Here is a 25,316-nt window from a genome sequence, read left to right as displayed (position 1 = left end):
ATCGCAGACTATATTGAAATACCCAGTACACGCATTACAGATGCTTGATCCACCTCTAAATTTATCGCGGGAAATATGGCGCGAGTGCACTGTGACGTCATCCATGACTTTGTTCGTCTTTGTTTACGTTTCTCGACTCAATACGAAGGTATGGAACCATGTAACAAATCTTTTGAGTCTCGCCAAAGCATATGCGGTACTCAAAACGTGTCTTCCAACTTTAAGTCACCGTAAATTACGAGTTAAAAGTCGGCCATTTTTGGCATAGCACCACGGGTGAAAACATTAAAGAGCATTATGGGACGTAGACAAAAAAAATTGTTTGATGAACTGTAGGTTTAGCTCGTTCTTTTTCCCGCGCACACTGGTTCTTAGAGCTCGCTTCGCTAGCCGGCGCTGCGCTCGCTATTATGCAATATCCTATTCGGAAACAGGAATAACAAAGAATTTGACTATTCCGTGGTACGAAATCAATACCCTGCATTTCACTAATTAGAAATTTCAATTGATATAGAAGTGCATTACAAACAATAATTAGCCGTGTACACACTATAAGTAGTGGTGGACAGAGCGAGGCGAGTAGAGGGGGCATTCACACAGCAAGACAGAGGCATTCATAGAACGAGACAATCCTCTCTCCCGAGTCGCTCAGTCCTACATCACTCGCTATCCATAATCCATCCGAGATGAAAGCCTCCAAATCATGCATTTAATTACCTTCAGTCATCTAAAAATCAGTGAGGATTTTTTTTTTTGCTATGTAATGGCCGTTTGAGATGTCATAACCTTTGCATTGCATGCAGTGGGGGGGGGGGGGGGGGGTTATTTTACCGATAAAGAAAGTTGAATACGAAACAAAATAAGAACTGACAACATGTGGTATGTTAAACGTGTATTCTTTTGTTCACATACTGAGTACATAAAGTTAGAAGGAAAAAGTAAGAGCATAGCACATACACAGGTAGACTTTAAAGTACTGGTGATGGAGTATAACGAACAATTCATGTACAAACTATACTGTTGTTCCCTTTCAACGTATTGAAATTGTTTAACAGAAATCAGACCATTTGTTTATTTGGATCATCTGGTTTACCAATCAACAACAAACACGCATGTAATCGGGGTGAAATCTGTCTTTCCATCGACACTAAACATATTTTGGCTGTCTCACTTCAGCCATGTCATTCTATGTCTAGGCACTCCAGACAGAATTCCACCACTAAACAATCTGTATGAAATGGCCGGCCTAACAGTTTTAAACGAATACAAATAATGTACATGTAACACTAAAACAAAACTCCTACAAAACAAATAAAACATTCATCAATAAAAAAAGCACAGGGGAAAGTTGAAAAAAAAAATGAAAAATGTCTACGTGATAAAAAGCATGTAACTAATTAATTCTTCATGATCAGGAATACTCCTATGATAATATACAAAACCTGGAAACTAATTAAACATGCAGTTAAATTAAAGATTCCATCCACACCAGGCATTCAGTACCGTTTTCGTACATCCACACACACTAACAGGTGTATCATTCCCGGTAACCGGGACATCATCATTGACAGCTAACTCAATAGAACACCTAAACTTTCCTGCAACTTATAACAGGCAGGATAAATAACTGAGCATTGATCACAATATCCATACTTCCTGCTACACCCATTGTCAGCATAGTCATCAGAATAAATAGACTGTTAGAGCATTCACTAGAACATCCATACTTCCTGTTACATCTATTGTCAGACAGTATAGTTGCAAGAATACACTGACACTGTCAGTACATTCGGTTAGAACAACCATATGTCACTCACTTGGTACGTATTGTAAAAATTCATGTAGCTGAATTCATAAGAACACCCACACTTAGGTCCCACAGAGTAAGTGTCAGTGCATTCATTAGAACATTAGACTGACAAAAGAGATATTATTGTCAGTGAACACCTGCTACTGACAACAGTTTTTGTCAGTACACGCCCACACAATGACAGTGTTACTGTCAGAAGATAACTGTCTACTGGATGACACAATCCTCTTCTTCTTTTGGTTCCTCGGTGGACACGGCCTCACTGTTAGATTTCAATGACGGACGACCGGGAGACTTTTTTAGACTGAGTGCCCTCTTAGCGGGCCCCACACTAGTATCCTCCAATTCTTCAGGCCTCTTTTTCACTGGACTATTGGTAATAGACTGCAGAGGTCGTTTTTCCACCCTGTCTACACCTAAACATTAAAAATATATGCCATCATCATTATTTTCAACAAGAAATTTTGTTTTGTTTTTGAAATACCAATTTTCCAAAATATTTATTTCAACAAAAAGTCTTACTAAATAAACATGATAAATATTTGTTTGACTGGTCATGCAATTTTAATGTTGACTTAGCTGCCAGTTCAACATGAAAACTATTGGACTGCTATGTCACCATTGATTGATATTCATTTAATCTCGGTTGAACATGAATCGTTAAATAGTAGTGTGACACAAGTTGTCATTCATTATACTACAATACACACATCTCAAGTAGAAGTTATAACAAAACAAGCCCGGGTCATAACATGTAAATGAGCTCACTTCAGTTGGCTGACTGGGATTCAACCAACAACTGATTTGTTGTACTCTTTGACTGAATTTTGCCCCCTGCTTCCAACCTTGGACTACAAATCTGAGACTGTCTTTAAGTCTAACAAATCAAATATTGGCCTTAAATGATTCGGACAACACTTGCTAAGCTATAAAACTAAGTAAGCACAATAAAAAAGTAAATAACTTTGATTTTCCATTAAAAGCCCAAAGCTATCAGTTAAAATCATTTTATTGGAAAAATCCTGACCTAGTTCCCATGGATATAGTATATAAATGTATGTCAGGTGCTTCAAATGATTATAAGAAACATGAAATTCTTACTTTCAAAATTTGTAGAAAAATAAAAACCCACAAAACCCCCAGTATTTACCATTTAAACTCTTCATTTTCTTTGTAGCAAGCTCATCCTGGGATTCAGACGAGAGTCTCTTCTCCCCAGCACGTGGTCTCTCTGACGAGTGACCCCCAGGAACAGTCTCCTGAGTGGGGCTGACACTCCAAAGTCCCTTGGTTTTGACCCGGTCTGACACAGCACTAGTAGAGTTCACGGGTCTGCCACTGACCACGGAAGTCACTGTACTCACACTCTCTGTAGACAATACACTACTCGATGATTTAGAAGTCACAGGTTGAAACGAACTTGAACCAGATCCTATGGCTATGACACTTTGTCTCGTCACAACTGGTTTTATCACAGTCTCAAATTGACTTTTCCCTATAAAAGCACTCTTCTCCCCGGTCCGCTGTATTTTATCCCTGGAGAACAACGACTTGGACGACTGTGAACTGTGATTGGGTGACCTCCCCCTGGGAGACTTGTTAGTGGTCTGTGAGCCTCTCCCCGATACCTGGGGCACCCTGGGTTCTGGTTTAACAATGCCAGGCCCCGCAGTAGTGGGTACAGTGTGATGGGCACCAATTCCCACGGACTCCCCTTTACCGGTGGGGGTGATAGCTGACCTAGGGGACCGGGACAAGGATATCCCTCTTTTCTTCTCTGAGGACTTGCTCAATGTGTCTGAAAATGTTAAGTAAACTTTAAGAAAGACAGGCAAAAATACACACAGAAATATCATGGATCATTTATTTAACAAGTCAACCAAATTTAAAAAAAAAAGAACAATACACTCACATATCTTTTTTTTTTTTTTTAAATACATGTACAAGGAATATTTTTTGTATAAATGTACATACACACATTTGTTGTACATACTTGATTTCTTGAGGTTTTCCACACTGTGGTGCAACTGTTTGAGTTCATCTTTGAGTTTTGACACTTCTTCCTAAAAATAGAACCCAACCAAAAAACTGAACAGGATTACATTCATCATACAAGTACATGTACCAAGAAATTCTTTTAAAAAATGTAGATTCATGATAACATACCCCCATATAAATCACATTTGATTAATAGACATTGAAACTAATAACATGATAATCTAGTTTAACACAGAGAATAACTAAAAGTACATGTTACTCTGCGGGAAGGATATTAAGGTGCAATATCCCTCTGCTATTAATTTTACTTTATATTTTTAAAATGCACCAGTAAACCATTTTATACATAAAAAATAAAAATAAAATTTTTGATCTCAAATTGTGTCCAAGTCCCTTTAATTTTACCATATATCAAAAATAAAAATTTATATTGATTTTCATCAAAGTCAATATAAATAGATTCAAATGACATACAATTAAAAAGATAAAGCGCTGCTAGATTTCTCAAAAATTGATAATATTTGTATAAGTAATCATGATATGAAAAAAACGAGACATAGTGATTAGAAAAAGCAAATTTTACCATCACAGCACAAAATTAAAAATAATAAATGTATTTGAAAATAATATATAGTTATATACATTGTCAATTCATATTAAAATATGATGAAGCGCTGCCTTTAAGTTCAGAACAGCACTTTGTTTTAAATGTATAACAAAAATTGCTTCAATCAGCAAGAGTTGTCTTTCTTTATCATAGACTATTGGAGGGTTTTACATGTACATGTTTAACATACAGTACATCATAAATTGCCTCATGTACAGTGTCTAATTTTTCAGTAAAGGTTTTTTGTTTTTAAAGGGACTTGGACACGATTTAACTTAAAATTTTCAAATTTTATTTTTTCCATTTTCAATGTTTATACTGATAAATATAGAAGTTTATAATGCTATGTCAAAATTTGAGATTCAAATATCAAGTTATAAGCAAGTTACAGAGTTCATAATCCTTTGTTTTGTAAACAAGGCTCGAATATTGTTATTTTTACATATGTGTTGTATTGTTGTAAGTTTCAATCAAATTTATCTTTCTTTTGTTTATAATGGTATTTATGAAGATACTGAATTAGTTTAAATTGTTTTTTTCATGTCATTTTGTCTAAGAAATGGTAATTCTCTACAATACATTTTTTGTAAACAACTATAAGACTCGAGCTTTGTTTACATTACAACCAATTCTTACATCTGTATCTCACTCGTAACTTGACTTTAACATTCAATAATTTGGTCAATCATTTAAAATGCACCAGTAAACCATTTTATACATAAAAAATAAAAATAAAATTTTTGATCTCAAATCGTGTCCAAGTCCCTTTAAATTTGGATATGATAATAGTAAATGGATCCATATGTTTGAGAAATGCTAAAAATTTAAACCAGAGCACTTTGTTATAACACAACAAGGGGATCAAATGACTGATCTTCCAGTACCGGTAATTGGTATGATCTCAATTCATGTATAGGGATATATTGTCTTGAATAAAATGTGACATTGTTTTTTTTTTAATTTTTGTTTCCCTATATCTGCTCTCTCAGAACAGAAAACCTTATTCAATTTTAAACATTTGAAATGTTATAACTAACTGATGATATTAGTAACTAAGTCTAGATTTGCAATTGGGCACATTTTTCCAAATTAAAATTCATTCACCTCTGTTAACGAGCTATGAAAAGAGAAATAAAAGTTTTCCTGCCAAAAATTCTCTGGCCTTAAACATAAAACATGTACTGTTCGTGTACTATACTAATACATAAAATTTATACATGTAGATATTGCCTCATAAAAGTTTTCGTTACTTTTCGACCCCTGCTAAAAGTTGGGGTTCAGTCTGTTCCATTCAAATTTTCTTTTTCTATATTTGAATTCAAATAAATGTTGCCTTCCAACATATATTGGGGTCCAGTATAGCGTTCTTGTTGCTACATGACTTGATAATTGCAAGTTAACAGAAACAAAGTGAGATTATTTTCTACAGAAGTTATCTCTTTTATTTGAGGGACAATCCACCGTAAGATCAAAATGCTTCGAAAAAATAAGTTTTCAAACACTGCATTCATGTTTTTAAACCAAAGGAATTCTCTCATTTAATCATGCCTCCATTGATATTCAAATTCAAATGCGTGGCTATCAAATACAGACACTGATGTTTTTAAACTAAGGAATTCTCCAACGCAATCATGCATTCAGTGATCTGTATCAGATGAAACTGACAGTAATGATAACAATACAGTTAGGACCCTGTGAGAGATGAACACTGGAGTTACTTTCTGTTACAGTAGCTTAACTTGCGTGCACAAGGCCTTACCTCTTGTTCCACTTTCTTGCTGTCCATTGTCTCCTTTAGTTTGCGATTCTTGTTTTTTTCCGCTGTCAGTTCTGTGGATAAGCGGGTACACTTGTTCTCCCACTTGGACAAATACTGGAAAATAGAACAAAATACGTGCAGTTTATGATGATCACATTTTCTTTCCTCTTGAAGTATGACAAGGAGTGTACATTTTGCAGTATTTCAAAAACAGCATAAATGATAGTGATGAAATTGAAATTGGGATAATTGACATTAAGATGTCTTAAAAAAATCTACTGCTTGGTAGAGAGTAATATACTAAGAAACTAGACATCAAAGTAAATTCAACTGTCAGGTTTTCCCCTGCCATTAATCTTGTCAGGTGATGAGTTGGGATATACAATGAAGCCCTGTCAATAAGTACTGTCATAACTTGTTTTACTTGTTGCTTCCTGTCAGTGTATTGTCAGTTTCACTGTCATACCTCATTATACTTGTTGCTCTCTGTCAGTTTCACTGTCATACCTCATTATACTTGTTGCTCTCTGTCAGTTTCACTGTCATACCTCATTATACTTGTTGCTCTCTGTCAGTTTCACTGTCATACCTCATTATACTTGTTGCTCTCTGTCAGTTTCACTGTCATACCTCATTATACTTGTTGCTCTGCTCCTTGGATTTCTGTATCTGGGACTCCAGCGCCACTATCCTCTCACTCAGCTCAATCTCCTTCCTCTCCGCCGCCTGCTCCTGATGTCTGTACTTCTCCAGTGACGACTTCAGCTTGTCTATCTCGGTTTTCATTCTGTCTTCTTTTTCCTCTACAGTGGAATGCTGGGACAGCGAGTCCTTAAGTAGACTGACTTCCGCCTCGTACTGTTCCTGTACTTTGGCCATCTCTTCCCTTTGTTTATCCTTCAGCTATTAAAGAAATTATCATTAGAGTAAAAGGTTGGTGCACATTTACAGAATGATCACCAGGACAATATAATCAAAGCTGTCAATATTTGATAGACCAACCTCCTGTATCTGACTTCTATTGTTCTCTTTCAACTCTAAGAGAATCTTTGAATGTTCTTCTTTCATTTCCAGTTGTTTGGTTGACTCTATTTGTATCATGTCTTTGAGTTTCAGGATGTCCTCATTGTGCTCCATCTGAAATGTAAATGTTTAGCGTTTATCATTATCAAAAAATCATGACAAAGTTTTATGATGATTGTTTTCTTTACTTTCCTAAATATATATCTCAATGATATTGATTCTGTAATGTTTAAATATCATTAAAAATAGAGTGAAATTTTATTTCATGTGGGCCAATATTTCATGTTATACAAAAAAAAAATTCCCTGGTTTGTGAAAACATTATTTTATGAGTAATTGGTGGATACCAAGGCATACCTTCATTTTCTCAATTTGTTCTTCAACTCTGTTTTTCTCCTCTTTCTTTGCATCAGCAAACTAGAAAATACCAGTGATATAAAAAGGTGAATACGGATTGAAAAGAGCATAAAATATATAGATTTGAAAGAAAATATTAACTGCAAGTAGATAGACCAATTCTTATAAGATATATATTACCCCTAGTTCAAAAATTGACACATTCTCGAAAGGAGTTTATCACTACTAGCTTATTTTTTGAAGGAGTATGTTACCTCTAGCTCCATTGAAGCCACCGTCTTTTCCAGCTCTGCCTTGCGATCCTCTAGAATCAAGAACTCTGACAGAAGCTCCCCTTTCTCCTTCTCCTTGTTGTCATTCTGCTTCCTCAGGTCTGAGATTTCCCTGTCTTTATCAGCAATCAGACGCTCCAGGTCCTGAGCTTCCAATTCCTTGGCCTGTAGACACGTCTGTACATCCTCCAGCTTTTCTTTACTTTCGTTCACTTGCTGCTGCAGACTGCCCACCTCCTCCTCGTACTTGCTGTTTTGGATCTCTGAAGAAGCGAGCTGTTCTTTACTCTGACCCAGCTCAATCCTCAGTTCCTCAACCTTGTTCAAATGCTTCTGAATCTCCTTTTCATGATTTGAATGTTCTTCCTCATATTCCCGTATCTTACTCTGTAATGCATCCATTTCTTCCTTTGATACCGAATCTTGTTGTGACTGACTGTAGAGTTTGTCTGTGAGTTCCATAATCTCAGCATCCATGGAAAATATCTTACTGCTCATGCTATCCTTCTCCTCTTTCCACAACTGTTCTGTTTCTTCCAGTTTCTTCTGTTGAGTTGTCTCCAGTTCCTTCATAGAATTTTTAAGTACATCTATCATATGCTGAGCCTCCTCATGCTCTGTTGTTATTTGTTTCAATTCAGATTCTAATGTATTCTTCCCTGCTAAATATGCTTCATTTTCTTTCTCCAAGCTTTCCATGGCATCTTGATAAGTTCCCATATCGGACTGTAGTTCTTGCTTCTCTTTGGTTAATCTTTCACATGTTTCCGACAAACTGGCTATTTCAGAGTCTTTTTCACTCAGTTTATCACTTATTTCAGCCAGCTTTCCCCTGAGCTTCAGCAATTCGTTTTCTTTCTCTACGATTTGTTTCTTCTTTTCCTTCACAATGCCCTGATACTCTACAATGGTTGGCTCCAGGGAGGAGCTGATCACCTGTTTAATCTCCATGACCTCCCCTCCACACTCCTCAGTCACCGACACCAACCTCTGCTTTTGCTCCTGAACTCTAGCCTCCTTTTCTTCCACTTCTGCCTGTAACATATTTATTTTCCTGTTTAATTCCATTATTTCTTTATTCAGCTGTTCTTTCTCTTGTTTAACCATATCCAAATCTTGCAGAGCTTCTCCTTTTTCTATAATCATCAGTTCTAACTCTGAATAAGTTTGTTCCAACTCCTTTGCAGATGCCTCAATCTTTTCTTTCAGTTCTTTATTTTCATTCTCAAGCTTTAGAAATTCATTGCTATCCACAAGCCTTTCTTTAGTGTCCGCTAGTTCTTGACTCTTCAAGTCTAATTTATCTTGCAAATTTGATAAATTCTGTTTACTTTGAGATAATTCCTCTTCAATTTCAGCCAATCTGTTTTCTGACATTTTACACTGGTTCATCAGATCCTCTTGTGTTTTCTGAGACAAGTTCAGCTCAGTCTGTTGCTGATCATATCTATTTTGCAGTTCATCCAGATCCCCTTTCAGCTTGGTCTCCCTTTCTTCAGCCTCTATAAGCAGTCTCTGGTTCTCTATCTTTAACTGCTGTACAATGCTTTTACTTTCTTGGTTCTCTGCCTCTAATTCCTGGACAGTTTCCTGTAGAGACGTGAACTTTTCATTGGCTTCTTCAACCTGCTGCTGAGCCTGTTGGGAGAATGTCTGTGTACACTGAAGCTCTGATTGAGATGCACTGATCTGGGAATCCAGTGAACTCCTCTCCTCTTCCAAATTACTGATGTAATTTCTCAAGTTCTGCAGCTCATCCTCAAGATCAGTTTTCTGCGTGTTTTGTTCTGAAATCTTCTCCTCCATTTCAGCTACTTGTTTGGTAAGACTTTCTATTTGAGATGACAATTCTTCATTTTCTTTGGTTTTAGCACTCATATTGGCCTCATGGCTTGAATACAAAGATGCAATATCTTTGTGTTTGTCTTCTGTCATTTGGAGTTTTTCCTCAGCATTTTCAATACGCTGAGTAAACTCCTCTCTTACTGCCTGTAGTTCACTGTTAAGCTGAGCATTCTCATCTTCAGCAGTTGTGAGTTGTAACTGCAGATCACTCACCTTTGATTCTAGTTCTCTGCATTTCTCCATTTCTGTATTCTTTTTTTCCTCTAATTCTTCTATATCTTGATCTTTATTGTAAAGTTTGTCATTAAGTTCTTGAAGTTCTTTAGCAATACTCTCAGAGTGTTCTTCTTGTCTTTTTTCAGAAACTTCTTTATCTTGTAGCTGTTTCTGCATTTTCTCTATTTTGTCCTCCAGATCACAAACTATGATTTGTTTTTGTTCAATTTCATCCATATGTCTTACTTGCAACTCTTCTGTTTCTTTTTTTAATGTTTCAATTTCTAGGATCAACTGAGAATGCCTTTCTTCAAGTTCCCTGTTTTGATTTTGCAGAGATGTAACAGATTCTTGTAGCATTGCCTTTTGGCTTCTCAATTCATCCAATTGTTGTTGAACATCCTGAGAGGAACACTGGTTCGATTCAATGACTAATTCAGCTTCTTGTAGTTTGCTTTGTAAGACTTCCTTCTCACTTGACAAGGCATCAATAGTCTGCTTAAGACTATGAACTTGATCTTCAAATGCTGATATATTCGTTAAGCTCTCTGAAATCTTGTTCTTTAATTCTTCTTCCAACTGTTTTAACTGAGAGACTTCAAATTTCAAGTCTTCTTCCCTCTTACATACTTCTTCAAATGAATCATTAATTGTCTTAATCGATGCTTCTGACTGTTCTTTGCTAGATTCAGCACTGACAAGCTTTTCTCGGAGAGACTCTATCTCAGTGTTTAGTTCACTAATGCTATCCTGTCTCTGTGATTCACAGGTATCTTTGTCCCTCATCATATCTTCTATTCTACTTTCCATCTCAGCAATAATATTATCCTTGTCAGAAACTTCACACTCTTTAGCCTTTATCAGGTTCTCTGCCTCTTGAGTTTTCAGTGCTTTTTGCTCATTGGCTTCCACTAGCCTTTGGATCTCATCATTCAAAGATTCAATCTGGCTGATGGCCCTCTGGTGAGCAGCTGTTAATTCTGCATTTTCTAATTCTGTCTGATTTAGTTTGCTTTCTGTATTTGTGAGTTTTTCTGTCAGTTCTATCTTCAGCATCTCTAGACTTTCCACTGTTTCTCTGAGCGATCTAGATTCTTCCTCCAATTGATTTATCTGGTCTTGACTATTGCTTTCTTGAGAAACAAGATTCTGTAACTTGTCCATGTTTTTGACACTATTCATTTCCACTTCTGAGAGTTGTTCTTCCACTCTAAGTAACTTTTGTTGTAATTCTTCCCTTTCCTCATTCAGTAAACTCCTGACATTCTCTGCTTCATCACAATCTTGTTCTAACTTTACAATCTTATCATTCAATTCAAAGATAGTTAATTCCTTCTCACGTAAAGCTTCCTCTAATTTCTCATGTTTTTCCGATAATGAATTCACTTGTTCTTGTTTTTCCTTACAGGACTCATCTAATTCATACTGAAGCTTTTCTTTTTCTGAGGAAAGGGCTTGTGTCTGCAACACAAGTTCTCGAATCTGGTCTTCTAACTTTTCAATCTTTTGCACTTTGTCAGTGACATCAAGTTCCAGTTCAGACTTTTGCCTCATTGTTTCTTTATACTCCTCCTCCATTCTACTTTTCTGGAATTCAAATTCTTCTAATTTGTTTTTCATTCCAGCATTATTGGTGGTAAACTCAGATAGGTCTTTCTCCAGAACGGTGATTTTATCTTGAAGTCTTTTGATTTGACATTCACTTTGTGTGGAAAGCTCTTCAATCTTGGAGGATAATAAAGACACCTGTCCATCTGCCTCTGAATGTTTTTGCGTGATTTCAAACTCTTTAGTAGATGCTGTTTTGAGCTTATCCTTAAGTTGATAAATCTCATCTTGCGAACTTTGAAGCTGTTGTTGGAAGTGTTCTAACTTTTTATTGAATTCAGCTGATTGAGTTTCCATATCTGACTCTACAGTTTTCAGATGCTGTTGTTTTTCTTGAAGACGACCTTGTACATCTTGAATGGTGGCTTCCAATGACTCAATAGTTTTGTCCTTCTGAAACATGTCATCAATGAAAGTTTTATTCTGGGATGATTTACTTTCTTCGAGGTCAACAATTTGCTCCTGAAGTTCAGTAACTGACATCTCTTTTGTCTCTATAACTGCAGACAATTCTGAAATATGATTTGCCTTTTCCTCAAGCTGGTTTTGCATGGATTGAATCTGGAGCTGTTTAGCCTCCATGTCTCCTTGCAACTGTTCACACTGATGTTGTAGATCATTTTTGGCCTCAGAAGTCTCTGCAAGCTTTCTCTCCATTGTCAAACAGTCATTTACATTGCTTGATAATTCTTGCTCCTTTTTGTCAAGACAGGTCTTCATCTCATGCATCTGAGTTTTAAGGTTTTCAATTTGCTCTTTGAACAATGTGTTGTGGGACTCTAATTCTTCTTTTTCAGATTCTAACTTGTCAAGTCTAGATTTCAATTTTGTAGATTCCTGATCTAGAGTCTCCTCAGCAAGATTCTTTACTTGAAGAGTTTCATTCAGTCTCCTCTCCATTATCTCACTGGCATCTCTCTGAGATTGGAGTAACTTTTCTTTCTCTACAATGGAATCTTTGACCTCATATAGCTCCCTCTGTAGTTTGTCCATCTCAGTAAGGAGGGAATGATTTTCAGCATTTTTCTCTTCTAATCTGCTCTGAGAGTTTTTGACAGCATTTTCCATGTCACCAAATGAAGTCTTTAGCTTCTGGAGCTCGGAAACCTTCCTGTCAAGCACATCTTGTTTGTACTGTAACTTAATTTGGAGGTCACGACTTTCTTTACACCTTTGTCTCTCGTGTTCCTCCAATTCCTGTGTCATGTGTTTGACTTTCTCGGTGTAAGTCTCAATGGACATGTTCTGCTGCTCTAGTACTTCCTTCTTTGCTTGATATTCTTGCTGAAGATCACTTAACTCTTCAGCTAGGTGTGCACATCTATTATCCTTGCTTGTGTTTAATTCATTCATGTTCTCGAGTTTCTCTTGTATCCGAGCTATGGTCTCTTCCAATGTATTAATATGAGCAACTTGTTTGTCAATTTCTTCCTGCTTTTCTGTTAAAATCTGTCCTTTGTTTGTACATTCATCTTGAAGATTGCTGCACTGTGATTCCAATATCTTGATATTATCTTTACCTTCCTGCAATTCCAGCTGATACTTTCCCACAGATTTTCCAAGATCCTCAATATGAGACTGAAGTTTCTCAAGGTTACTGGATTTTTCCTTCTCACTGTCTGATACTGAATCCAGTTTTAATTTCAGTTCCTCACATTCTCTCTGTAGCTGCCAAAAATTTTCTGATTTCTTCTCCAAAGCAACACGCTCTGCCTCTAAGACTGACGATTGCTGCTCACAATGAAGATTGCTTTCTTTTAGCTGTGTTTCCAAGGCCTCTTTTTCACTCATAACTAAATCCAATTTTCCACTGGCTTGTTCTAACTCTGACTTAAGTGAACATATCATTTTGTCTTTATCTTCAGAAGCTGCTTTCGTGCTTACTGCTGCTTCTTCCATCATTGAGACTTTTTGCTCCAAAGCTTCTAGACATTCATCTTTATCCTCCATATCCATCTGCAGCATTTCTTGCTTGGCTTCCATCTTCTGCAAAGCCTCCTTCATTTCTTTGAGTTCTCCCAACAGACCCTCTCTCTGAGACATGGCACTCTCAATCAACTCATTTCCTTTTAGCTTTTCTGAACACAGTTGATCTAACTGAACTTTCAATTCAGAATTTTCAGATGAAATTTTCTCCATATTGCATTCAAATTTACTTTGAGTTTCCTTGACTTCTTTCTGCAGAGAACAAATTATGTTTTCCTTTTCTTTCAGTACTTCCTCTGCCTGATTGCATTTTGTCGTTAAATCTTCAAGTTCAGTTTCTTGGTTACCAGCCTTTTCAGTTAGTCTCTCTAAATCAGCATGCAGAGCTTTTTGTGTCTGGATATACTCATTTAGCTTAGCTTCTAATTTCAAAATGTTTTCACTTTTAACCTCACACAGTTGCTTTAGGTTTTCACACTGCTCTTTCAAAGAATCTATTTCACTTTGTTTCTGTAATAAAGACTCTGCTCTTGTTTCCATTTCCAAGCAAGTTGTTTGATTCAGAGTTTTCAACTCTTCACTCAGTTTCTTTATCTCCTCATCCTTGATGGACACAGCCTCATTGGCCTGTTGAAGACTCATGGACAATTCCCCCAACTTCGTAGCTTGATCTGTCAATTCAAGTGAGCTCTGTTCTAATTTTGAGCATATTGAAGACTGTTCAGCCTGAAGGGTAGTAATATGTCTTTGCAGAGTTTCCTTTTCTTCTTCTAGAGCCCTCAAAGAACCTTGCATACAAATCCTGGCTTCTACTAAGTCTTTGTTGGTCTTCTCCAGGTCTTCTATCTCAGTTACAAGTTTCTGTGACCGTTTATCAGCTGACTGTTGCAACTGCTCCACTTCCATTAAAGCTGAAGATAACTCCTTTGATTTCAAGGTTACAACAGAACTTTCTTGTTCAAGCTTATGCTGAAGGTCTACTGCCATAGTTTTGCTTTGAGAAAGATTCTCACTTAGAGTCTCATTTGACTTTTGAAGACTATGGAGTTCTGACTTCAAATCAGTTACCTCTTTCCTTACTGTTTCTAATTCTATATTCTTTTCTTGAAGAACTTGCTCTAATTTATCATGATTTTCCACCATGGCTGCCTGTTTTATGGAAATTGATTCTTTTTCTTCTGAGAGTTTTGTAAGCTCTACAGACATTTCATTTTGAATGGCAGAGAGCTGAGTCTGCAAAGACTGTATTTCACTCTTTCTGTTTTCTGCAACTGATTCTAACTGTGCTATCTGGACAATTCGATTCTCTATTTCTTCATTTTTTGTCCTTTCATTTTCTCTCAAATCTTCAGAGATCTTTGCTATATTTTCTTTTTCAATCTTCAATGATTCAATTTCACACTTCAGAGCAGAGATTTCCTGAGAATTGACTTGCAGTGCTTGTAGGTGCTTTTCTTTGTCCTCCTTCATCTTCTTGATTTGTTCATTCATGTAGGAGACCTGTGTTTGTTTGTTGGTGAGATCAGTGCATAGTTTACTATTTTCAGTTTGAAGCTGTGTTCTACTTTCCTCTAATTCAGCTACTCTGCAGGTCAGAGCTTCACTTGCCTGACTCAGCTGACATTGTAGAGTGGAGTTCTCCATTTTTAGTTCATCATTTTCTTTTGTTAATTCTTCACATCTCAAAGCTATTGTCTTTATTTCACTCTCTTTTTCTTTAACTTTGTGCTCCAACTCTGTAATACTTTCACCTTTTTTATCTAAAGCTTCTTTTAACTTGTTGTTTTCCTCTATTAAATTGTTACACTGAATCTTTAAGTTCTCAAAATCTGTTGTTAACTTGGCATTTTCTCTACCTAAAGTATCTTGCATTTCAGATAAACTTTTGGCAATCACACTTAATTCTTCTTCCTTAGTACGAATTGCATCACTAGCTTGTTGTAGTTTTGATTTTACATCTCCGCAATCTTCCTCCAATTGCTTCTTTTCTGATTGCAAATATTCCATTTCAGAACTTAGTCTCTTCAAGTTTTGTTCTGCTTCTTCTAATTTCTGTTGTAAATTTTTCAGCTCTGTATTCTTTGAACTTTCTATGTCCATCAGCTTTTCTTTAATGTCTGTCAACTCTTTAACTTTATTCTCTGCTTCATCCACTTTCTTCTGAGATTCTTGAGCAACAGAATCCAGCTGCATCTGAACTGACAATATCTGCATCTCCAGCGAGGTAATGTCTTTGTTTTTGGACTCTGTCGCAAAGTGAGCCTGAGCCAACTGTGTCTGTAAATCAGTGATCTCACCCAGTAAGGTTGTCTCTTTCTCGGTCATCTGAGCCTGTAGGGCGTCAAAGCTCGCTTGCTGTTCGGCGAGACTCTGGTCGCGAGCCTCGGCCTGCTTCCTGAGCTCCTGTAGCTGGTTGAGGGTGGCCAGGTGGCTGGAGTGGAGCTGGTCGTGCTTGGTCTGCAGGCAGTGGTAGTCCTCCTGCTGCTTCCTCAGCTTGGACTGTAACTCGTCCAGCTGCCCCTGCTGCTGTTCACGCGCAAAGTTCATCTGGTTTATCTCCTTCTCCTTCCGCTCTAGAGCCGCCTTGTTGTCGGAGACCTGGTTCTGCACACCTCTGAGTTCGTTCTGTAGGTCCCTGATGTCTCTCTCTTTGTTGGACAGATTGTCATTGTATTTCTTGGCCTCACTCTCCCTCTCATTCAGAGTTGTTCTAAGTTTTTCCTCGGTTACACTCCAGCTTCTCTGGGCCTCTGTTAAATAAAATGAAGCATCAATATTTAATTATTGTCTTGTAATGTTGTATTTAAAAAAATACTATAGAAATGTTCTGTTTTTAAATGTTTATAAGATTTTCTTTTTAAGAAATGGCTGATTTTTGTTTTTTAGAAAATTGAAAGCAGAAGTAGAACCATGTTATAACACAATTGAACCATAAAATTATTATTTCAGATATTCAAGGATTTAAAATACCGCATAAAAGGTTTAAATACAAAGAGAAACTGTATAGGACCACCAAATCACTTCAACATATCCATGGTAGCTGGAGACATCATGGATAGGGTGAAGTGAGTTGGCAGTTTTATTCATAGGATTTTTTTTGTGCATTCTAATCTTATGGCTACACACTCCTATTAGATGTCAAGGTTATGATTTATTTTGTTATGGTTTTTCAATGCTTCTAAAGGATCCTATCGGACATGTACCATAAATAATAGGATCTTATTGGATATGTACTAAAGATAAGAGGATTCTATTGGACATGTATTGTACATGTAGATAAGAGGATTCCATTGGACATTTACTGTAGAAAAGAAGGTCTTATTGGACATGAGCTGTATATATCTTATTGGACATGTACTGTAGATTTCTTATTGGACATGTGCTGTAGATATCTTATTGGACATGTGCTGTAGATATCTTATTATACATGTACTGTAGATTTCTTATTGGACATGTGCTGTAGATATCTTATTGGACACTTATTGACATGTGCTGTAGATATCTTTTTGGACATGAGCTGTAAATATCTTATTGGACATGTACTGTAGATATCTTATTGGACATGTACTGTAGGTATCTTATTGGACATGTACTGTAGATATCTTATTGGACATGTACTGTAGATATCAGATTGGACATGTGCTGTAGATATCTTATTGGACATGTACTGTAGATATCTTATTGGACATGTACTGTAGATATCAGATTGGACATGTGCTGTAGATATCTTATTGGACATGTACTGTAGATATCTTATTGGACATGTACTGTAGATATCTTATTGGACATGTACTGTAGATATCAGATTGGACATGTGCTGTATATTCACTGTAAGAGGATCTTGTTGGACACAGACCGGTACTGTAGATAGCCTTGCACTATTTTATAAGTTGCTCATCAACAGATTAATCATTAATCATTATCACACCTACCAGTCATCTGTTTATTTTTCTCTGCTAAATTGTCTTTGGTATTCTTCAACTCAGACTTTATGTTGTACAATTCTGATTCTTTCTCCTCTAGTTTCTTCAGGTCATTTGTTTCCTTCTTCTTCAGAGCACTGAAAAAAAATAAATAAAACTCACAATAGAGGTTATTCATCTGTCAGAAAAAAATACTGGTAAAACCACAATATTGGTGTCATTTTCACTTAATAATAATTTTGCCTATCAAACTTGTTTAAATTTTCCAACAATGAGGCAAATTCTGTGTTGTCCATTTACATTAAAATGTGAAGGAGTCACAAATTTTTTCATGGCATTGAAGAAAATTAAGGAAGTGGGCCAACAGTTAGAAAGCGAGGCTTGCCATGGGTTTCTGACAATGATTTGACATGCATGATGCATACATCTGTTATAATTTGCAGACAAGTAAATAATAATTGTTACAATGTCAGCCAGCGTCAGTACCTGATGATCTCCTGGTTCTGCCGGACTTCTTGCGTGGCTGCGTCCACCTGCTGCTGTAGCTTCTGTTTCTCCGCTGTCAGCTGGTCCACCTTACGCGAATTATCCTGATCATTATTCTTTATTTTCTCCAGCTCCTGTTCTAGTTTAGAGGCCTAAAACATATCATCAATACATCAGACCAAGTGTTTAAAAAAATGAAAGTTGAATCAAGAAATAAATTTATCAACAGATTAAGTACAGTAGCAATGAAGCACTCATCTATTAAAATAACAAGTTTTAATTTCAGATCAGATTAGCTTACCCCTTTCTATGTTTTTTATAATTATTGCTCTTACATAATATCCTATGAATATTAACATTTTCATAAGAAGATAGTATTAGTATTAAACAACTATGAATAAAATCACCAATATTCTCTTAATAAACAAACAATTGTCTTAGCAGAAAACAAACCTAGTCTGAACACGGCATCATTAGAAACCAAAGATCAGTGGAAGTCTTACCCTACTATGCAAGATCATACATTATATTCCATCATTTACAAAACATCTGACCCTGTCACTGGCTGTCTGCCAAAAAAAGTATCAAAAAAATATATACAAACTTTCTGTGTCTGAGTTTCTAGCTGAGCCTTGGTGTGTGCCAGTTGTCCATCCAGACAGGATATCCGGTTGTCCTTTGTTTGGGTTTCCTGGGCTATTTTTTGTCGAGTTCTTTCCAACTCCTCACATGAGTCAGAGAGCTGCTGAATTTCTCTTTTCAAGGAAGAAGCTGAATTCTTTTCCTCTTCTACTTTTCTCTTTTGTATTTCAAGTGCCTACCAATTTTCCCAATGGTTAATTTTTCTCAATATTTCCACCATTAAAAAACTTTGATGATTTTTAAAAAAACACAATTGGATGATCAGTTCAAATGTAAGAAACTTGTACCTGCTCTAAACTGTCAATCTGAAATTGCTTTTGGTCCCGCTCTTTCTTTAGTTTTTCTACCTGGTCTTCAAGTTGCTGTAAAAATTTCTGCCCTTGGGAAGGGAGGTTCAATTTCCACTCACCATCAGAAAGACTTGGGACATTACCTTGATTGTTCATGCGTAAAATATATATTAAAGTATATACTATACAAATGGTACTACTTGAACCTAAATTTGACAAAGTACGCTTTAAATTGATGTTCTCAGATGAACTTTTAGTACCAGTTAATCTTAAAAACATATTTCATTAGATTCAATTTCCTTTGGCTTAAGTGTTTAAAGACATAAGACACTATGACAAACCATTTTATCATACATGTATATAACTGAAAAAAGATCTAAAATAAATTGAGATATATGTACATGTATATTACATGTAAGATACCTGGTAAACAGGACCCTTGATGTTGCCTTCCCCCGTTCTGTGGTGGTTGGGAAGTCCCAAAAATGTCGTGGTCATTCCTGAGTCTGGTTTGGTTCTGAGATGTTCCGAATATGTTGTTATCCCTCTGGTGACCATTCTGTGGGGGAAGAGAGTTCTGGTATAGACCAGCATTTCCTATATTCTGGGGCTGAGTGGCACCGAAGGGGGCAGATTGACTTTTCTGCTGAAGCAAATTTAAGTTGTCTAATTTCAGCTGAGATTCAGAGTTCTGGGAAACACTTTTCTTTAATTCTTCCTTCAGTTTCTCAATCTGTGCTTCTGCCTAAAATAATAAAGTTCATACAATTCACGCGTTAATCATAGTCCTGGATCTTGATTTATATCTGTGCTGTGCTCATCTGAGTGTTAAAGTGGTGTAAAAAAGGTTTTCTGGCTAAGCATGGTTTCCTGTTACTGCATGTAATACAGGCTGTGAATCTTATTTCAAATAATATACAAAATATAAAATGTGTAGTTTAAGGTCAGACGACACGTTCCTCGAGAATCTTTTTTGTATCTCCTCGTAATAAAGAGTTCCAATAAAAAATATTAATTTTATAATTACTTTAAAAATGATGAAAATTTACTTGAATACGGTTATGTGTGTACATGGTCGAGTGGTTAGAACCGTGGCCGCTCTCTGCCAAAAGCGTATCGGTTCTAGAGGTCGTGAGTTCAACGCCCCGCCCCGGCGGAACTATAGTTCTAATTTAGTGAATTTCGCTGTGCTGTAGATGTATTTATTTTTATATCAGCAATTCAAGTGTATTTTCAAGAAGATTATATAGGAAATTGCATACTCTAGTATTTTGCAGAAATGCCTGGTAAGGTACCCTAATTTTTTGCAAGAAAGCTTGTCAAAGTAGTAGTAAACCATTAACAAATTCCTGGAAAAAGTTATCTAAAATTGAGGAACGTGTCGTCTGACCTTAATCAAATTTTGAGTGAATCCTTTCATAATATCTATGTCATAAAGTCTGAAACTATAAATCAATAAATAATAATCATTGAATAACCACTGAATAACCATCAAATACCTGTTTTGCCATGAAGTCATACTCCTGCTTAATGCTTTCAATCTTCACAATGTCTTGTTCATGAAGATCTTTCCATTTCTTGATCTCTAATTGCAGCAAGTTATCACTGGCTAAATTAATCAATGCACATAGATTAAAAGTTTATTAAAATAATTACATCTTTAAAGAAAAACTACAATAAAGCAATACATGTAAACTTTAATGCAATTTTGCTTGATTTGCCTCTTGCATATAATTGGTAACCTACTAAATGGAGATGCAATTAGCAGAGGTAGAAAAAGGTTGAATTAAAATCAGTTGGGGGTCTGGATTGATCTCAAAAATGATAATTTTTACTTTCAAATCCATGGAAAAATCCCACCCCTGACTAAAGTTTCGGGTGTTTCTACCTACCAGCCGATGTGGCGGACCCTGTGCTGGATGCCTTTTCGCGGTTATCTCCGGGCCTCTTCAGCTCCACCTCCAGTAGTCGGACTTTCTCCTGCTGCTGATCCAGCTGTACCTTTTGTTGCTTGCTGTACTCCTGTAGCTTGCCGTGGTCAGCGGACATCTTGTCCATCTTCTTCACCAGGTCATCGTTATCTCTCTGTAACCTCTCTAACTCAGACTGAAGCTGATTTACCTATATCATCAAAAGGAACAATTGTTGCTATAGTCTCCCATTACATTTCTGTTTTGATTACAAAGTGAATTTCATTATTTTGAATGTACACATTCATTGTTGATTTTTTTTTGGTTGTTGATATACATGATATGTTACTGGATGGTTCTTATGATAATCACCAACATGTATTTACTTTCTATTAGAAAAAGAAAGGGTTTAATATTCCCAGAGACTACAATTTTTCTTGGGCTCATGGTTGAAAAAAGCTGGTTTTAATTCTTAACTCTCACATAACTTGTCCATTGTTGGAACTCATTCTCTCACCAAAGCTTGTGCTTTGCAAGCTTTGCTTACCCCTCTGGCAACACCAGAAAAATAGTCTGTCACATGATCAAAACAAGCATGGTGAGCACATGGAATTGTTGTTTTGATTTTTTGGCATAATCAGCTTATTATAAATGGACATATTAAATGGGTGTAGACTTTGTGGGCAAGTTTAAAGAGATCATAGGAGATGAGATTGCTGTTGATTTGTATAAAATCAATGATAAATTGGGAGCTTACAAACTTTGCCTTTTTTAACTTTAAAACATCTGTCAAACTGGGTCATGCGATCGGATTTTGATTTTTTAACTCAAAATAGTTCTAACAGTAACTTTAAAATAAAAATGTATAAAGGTACTAGGGATTTAAATTGAATAATTCATAGTCACATATACAGATAAATAATTATAACTGCATCATGTGCATCAATTTTAATTACTATTTGCCCATCGTTTCAGTTTGTACAAGAGTCTTGTACATCGGGTGTTGACAGTGAAGCTTGTGTAGCATGACCTTAGGTGAGAGAATGCATTGGAACCCACAGATTTTTCGTGTTACACTCAAATCATGCATGTTCCAATGAACAACTTATGCAAAAATGGCAAAACTTACCTTGGCTGTCTCTGTGTCAAGCTGGGCTTTAGTGTGTGACAGCTTTCCATCCAGACATGATATCTGGTTTTCTTTGCTCTGTAGCTCCTGGGCCAGTTTTTGTCGCTTGTTTTCGATGTCCTGGCATGATTCTGACAGGGTCTGGTTCTCTCTCTTTAAAGATGACTGGTTGTTCTTTTCTTCCTCTACTTTTCTCTTTTGTACTGCTAATGCCTAAAGTTTCAAAAAACAATTTGTTTATTTACTACCATCACCACCCTAAAAAGAGTTAAAGAATGATCAGCATTCCAAATCTATAAACAAACAGTTTCTCCTTTATCAAGATCTAGTTGTATGACATCAACCATGCTATTTATGGTATATAAACTGAGTATGACCATTAATTTCATACAAGTTAGTAACTTTAAAAATTTTCAGTATTATAAATAAAAACTATTTATAATGAAGACTTAAATCTTAATACAATTCATCTTCTCATCAGGTCTTCTTTTTTTATTTACAGTTTTTATTTTATAATACATATAACACATTCATACACACATACATACAAGTCATGATCTTATATATCTAGAAAACTATTCTCAAGTTGACACAATTTTTCATAGATTGAAATGAATAAAGCTCTTGAAGTTATATATTAAGAAAAAGATTTTTCCATTTAAACAATTTATCATTATGTTTATCATAAGAAGAGTTTCTGATAGCAACACATTTTTCAATTTCATATCTAAGGTTAGGTGACATAATAGATCTGCAAATATCATCAGATCTTCTTTTAAACTGTCATTTGCAGGTATCTATTACGACCCAGCCAGGTACAGTCATACCTGTTCTAAGCTTTCAAACTGGAACTGTTTCTGCTCCCTCTCTTTCTTGAGTTTCTCTAGCTGGGCCTCGATCTGTGAAATCTTTTGCAGCGCCCGTGATGGAAGCCCGTCCTTCCACTCGTCTGTCAGCCAGCTCATCCTGTGGCTGCCAAAACACAAAACACATGAACATACAGTGGAACTACAGAGATTTGTGTTTCAGTTACAATATTTGTATATCTTTTCAGAGTTTTTATTTGTAAAATACACTTCAACACTACACAAACTTTCGAACATTCATTTAATCTTTAACAAGAATTCTTAATTCTTCATTTTTTGATTAAGTAACAAATAGAGTTCAGAAATTCTTTTCCAATGTATTTTTTTTTGTAATGTGTAATGTAATTTCACGAAATTGTAATTCATTACTTTAGCAAAGTAATTGAAATTTATTTAATTACTTTTGTAAATGGAAGTATTAGTAATTGTAATCATTGTAATTGAAAGCATTCCAATGTAATTGTAATATGATGCATTCCATTTTAATGTAATTGACCTAAAGTCTGTCTAATGCCCAATCTGAGACCTCAGCTATTTAAGCTTTTACAAGATATATAGCTAAATCAAGATATTGTACTGAGCTTGAATAATCTGACAGTGATAATGAATATTGCTACTTAGAGGAAAAATTAAACATCATTTTTACTAGCACATGGTATGTCCATAATTGTTTTATTTCAGACTAAATGAGATACATGTATACTATTGTGACGGTCAGACCCGTTTGAATATCCGCGCCAGATAGCTCAGTTGGTAGAGCACCTGACTAGAAATTCAGGGGGTCCGGGTTCAAACCCTGGTCTGGTCCGTCATTATTTCTCCCATCCCGTAACACTATCATCATACACAACATGACATTTACATGATTTAACAGTTTATTCATTTTCTGGCATTGCTTTGAATAATCACAGCAGTAGGTTAATATTCAACTGTAATCGTTTACAGGCTCAGTACTGTCAAGCTTCTACTAGCACTAGCTAGAGAGTTAACCCTTTAGCTCAGTCGGTAGAGCATTAGGTTTTTAAACTGAAGGGTCCCAAGTTCAAGCCTAGTTGTAGTCATTCCTGCTCTTCTATAACAATGGCACCCAACAAAATAACCCATATGAAGTGGTTTAGAGAGTCTTGTGTGAGATTTTTAAGTGACAGAAATCTCAAAAGAAAAGGTGGAAGAGTGTAATAGTGTTTATCAGGTAAATAAAAGACTCAGTACTGCCAAGCTTCTACTAGCACTAGCTAGTAGGTTAACCCTTTTTAGCTCAGTCAGTAGAGCATTGGTTCTTGAAACTGAAGGGTCCCGAGTTCGACTCCTCGAGCTTAGTTGTCGTCATTCCTCCTCTTCTATACTCATTGGCCAATGAAACAACATCTTTAAAAAACACCCCCCTCCTTTGAAAAAAATCCTTGATCTGCCATTCAAAACAAAGTCCTCTGGCTTATGGTCATTTATCAGCAGTCACTACACCAGTATACTACTAGGCCTACACTACTTCTGTATACACCGTCATATACTCAAAATACTAGGTCATCAGATGAGTATTATCAGAGACATAAATAACAGTTATTTATGTCTCTGGTATAATGATGAAAATACAACATCCATAAATATAATTTTATTTACACATAATCTGATCTGCATTTAGCAGAAATGTAGTTTACAGTCCTGTTTACATTCTTTTATGCATAGTGGATGTAGGTTATGCCTATCCACTTCTCAACAGAGAATAATATAACGTAATATACAGTGCATGGCTGAACCATTCACGTGTAATGAAAGAAGTGCTGGATTTCAAATTAATTAGAATAACAATTAAAATGTAAGTTTAACAGTGTATGATTATATCATTGACTGAACATATATTCAAACATATTTAAAAGGATTGATAATACATATACTTGTTCTGTTTACCTTTCTTATTCCGCTTTCATTTGAAAATCCCACAATATATCGTCGCGCATGCTCAAAAGCAATAATCATAGCCTCCTAAATGTTTGATCTGTGTATTTCTCTCTCTCTCTCTTTCTCTCTCTCTCACTCTCTCTCTCTCTCTCCCTCCCTCCCTCTCTCTCTCTCTCTCTCTCTCTCTCTCTCTCTCTCTCTCTCTCTCTCTCTCTCTCTCTCTCTCTCTCTCTCTCTCTCTCTCTCTCTCTTAATTTTTATTACAAGTACCCTCAGTAGTTAAGTACTAAGTCAAAAAGCAGGAGAAATTATAATAAAGGAGATATCGATCATATGCATTTTCGACGATTTTTAAAAACATAACTGTTATTTACTTCAGTTTTTAACTTCTTTGAATGCGATCTGACATGAATTAGGTTTTTTGGAGATAACACGTTAGGCCTACAAAATTACAAGTTTTATACCCGTAACCCGGTTCATACATCCGCTGACAAATAGCAAATGCACAAATAACGTACTTGATTCATATAACAAAATCAGCAAAATGCGCATTTTTTTTTTAGATATTAAACGTATGCGCGGAGAAAAATAAATTGGCCCGTAAGGGATCCGAGTAATTATCAGGGTTTTTCGGGGGGGGGGGGAGGAGGCTTTCCACCCCCACCCCCCCACCCCCGTAGATCCACGCATGGTGTCACTAGGTTAATGTTATGTGTCCTCTGAGAGAGAGAGAGAGAGAGAGAGAGAGAG

The 25,316-nt window shown here is 36.2% G+C and overlaps 1 protein-coding gene across 1 annotated transcript; it reads right to left on the bottom strand.

Annotated features, from left to right (window-relative positions):
- Window positions 1–877: 877 nt before the first annotated feature.
- On the bottom strand, window positions 878–24,672 carry LOC128175939 (centromere protein F-like). The gene is made up of 18 exons (XM_052841856.1): window positions 24,576–24,672; window positions 22,629–22,773; window positions 21,802–22,014; window positions 20,655–20,883; window positions 20,262–20,371; window positions 19,186–19,507; window positions 18,760–18,905; window positions 18,435–18,647; window positions 17,831–17,982; window positions 17,354–17,481; window positions 7,809–16,171; window positions 7,555–7,614; window positions 7,177–7,311; window positions 6,805–7,077; window positions 6,175–6,288; window positions 3,804–3,873; window positions 2,961–3,608; window positions 878–2,226 (listed from the first exon to the last, which is right to left on the bottom strand). The coding sequence occupies exons 2-18, from the start codon at window positions 22,764–22,766 to the stop codon at window positions 2,018–2,020; spliced, it is 11,523 nt and encodes a 3,840-aa protein (XP_052697816.1). The 5' UTR covers window positions 22,767–22,773; window positions 24,576–24,672; the 3' UTR covers window positions 878–2,017.
- Between the last annotated feature and the right edge of the window lie 644 nt (window positions 24,673–25,316).

The sequence above is a fragment of the Crassostrea angulata genome, chromosome 3 (genome assembly GCF_025612915.1).
Source record: "Crassostrea angulata isolate pt1a10 chromosome 3, ASM2561291v2, whole genome shotgun sequence".
Classification (NCBI taxonomy): domain Eukaryota; kingdom Metazoa; phylum Mollusca; class Bivalvia; order Ostreida; family Ostreidae; genus Magallana; species Magallana angulata.
This window is presented reverse-complemented; position numbering and strand designations above follow the sequence as displayed.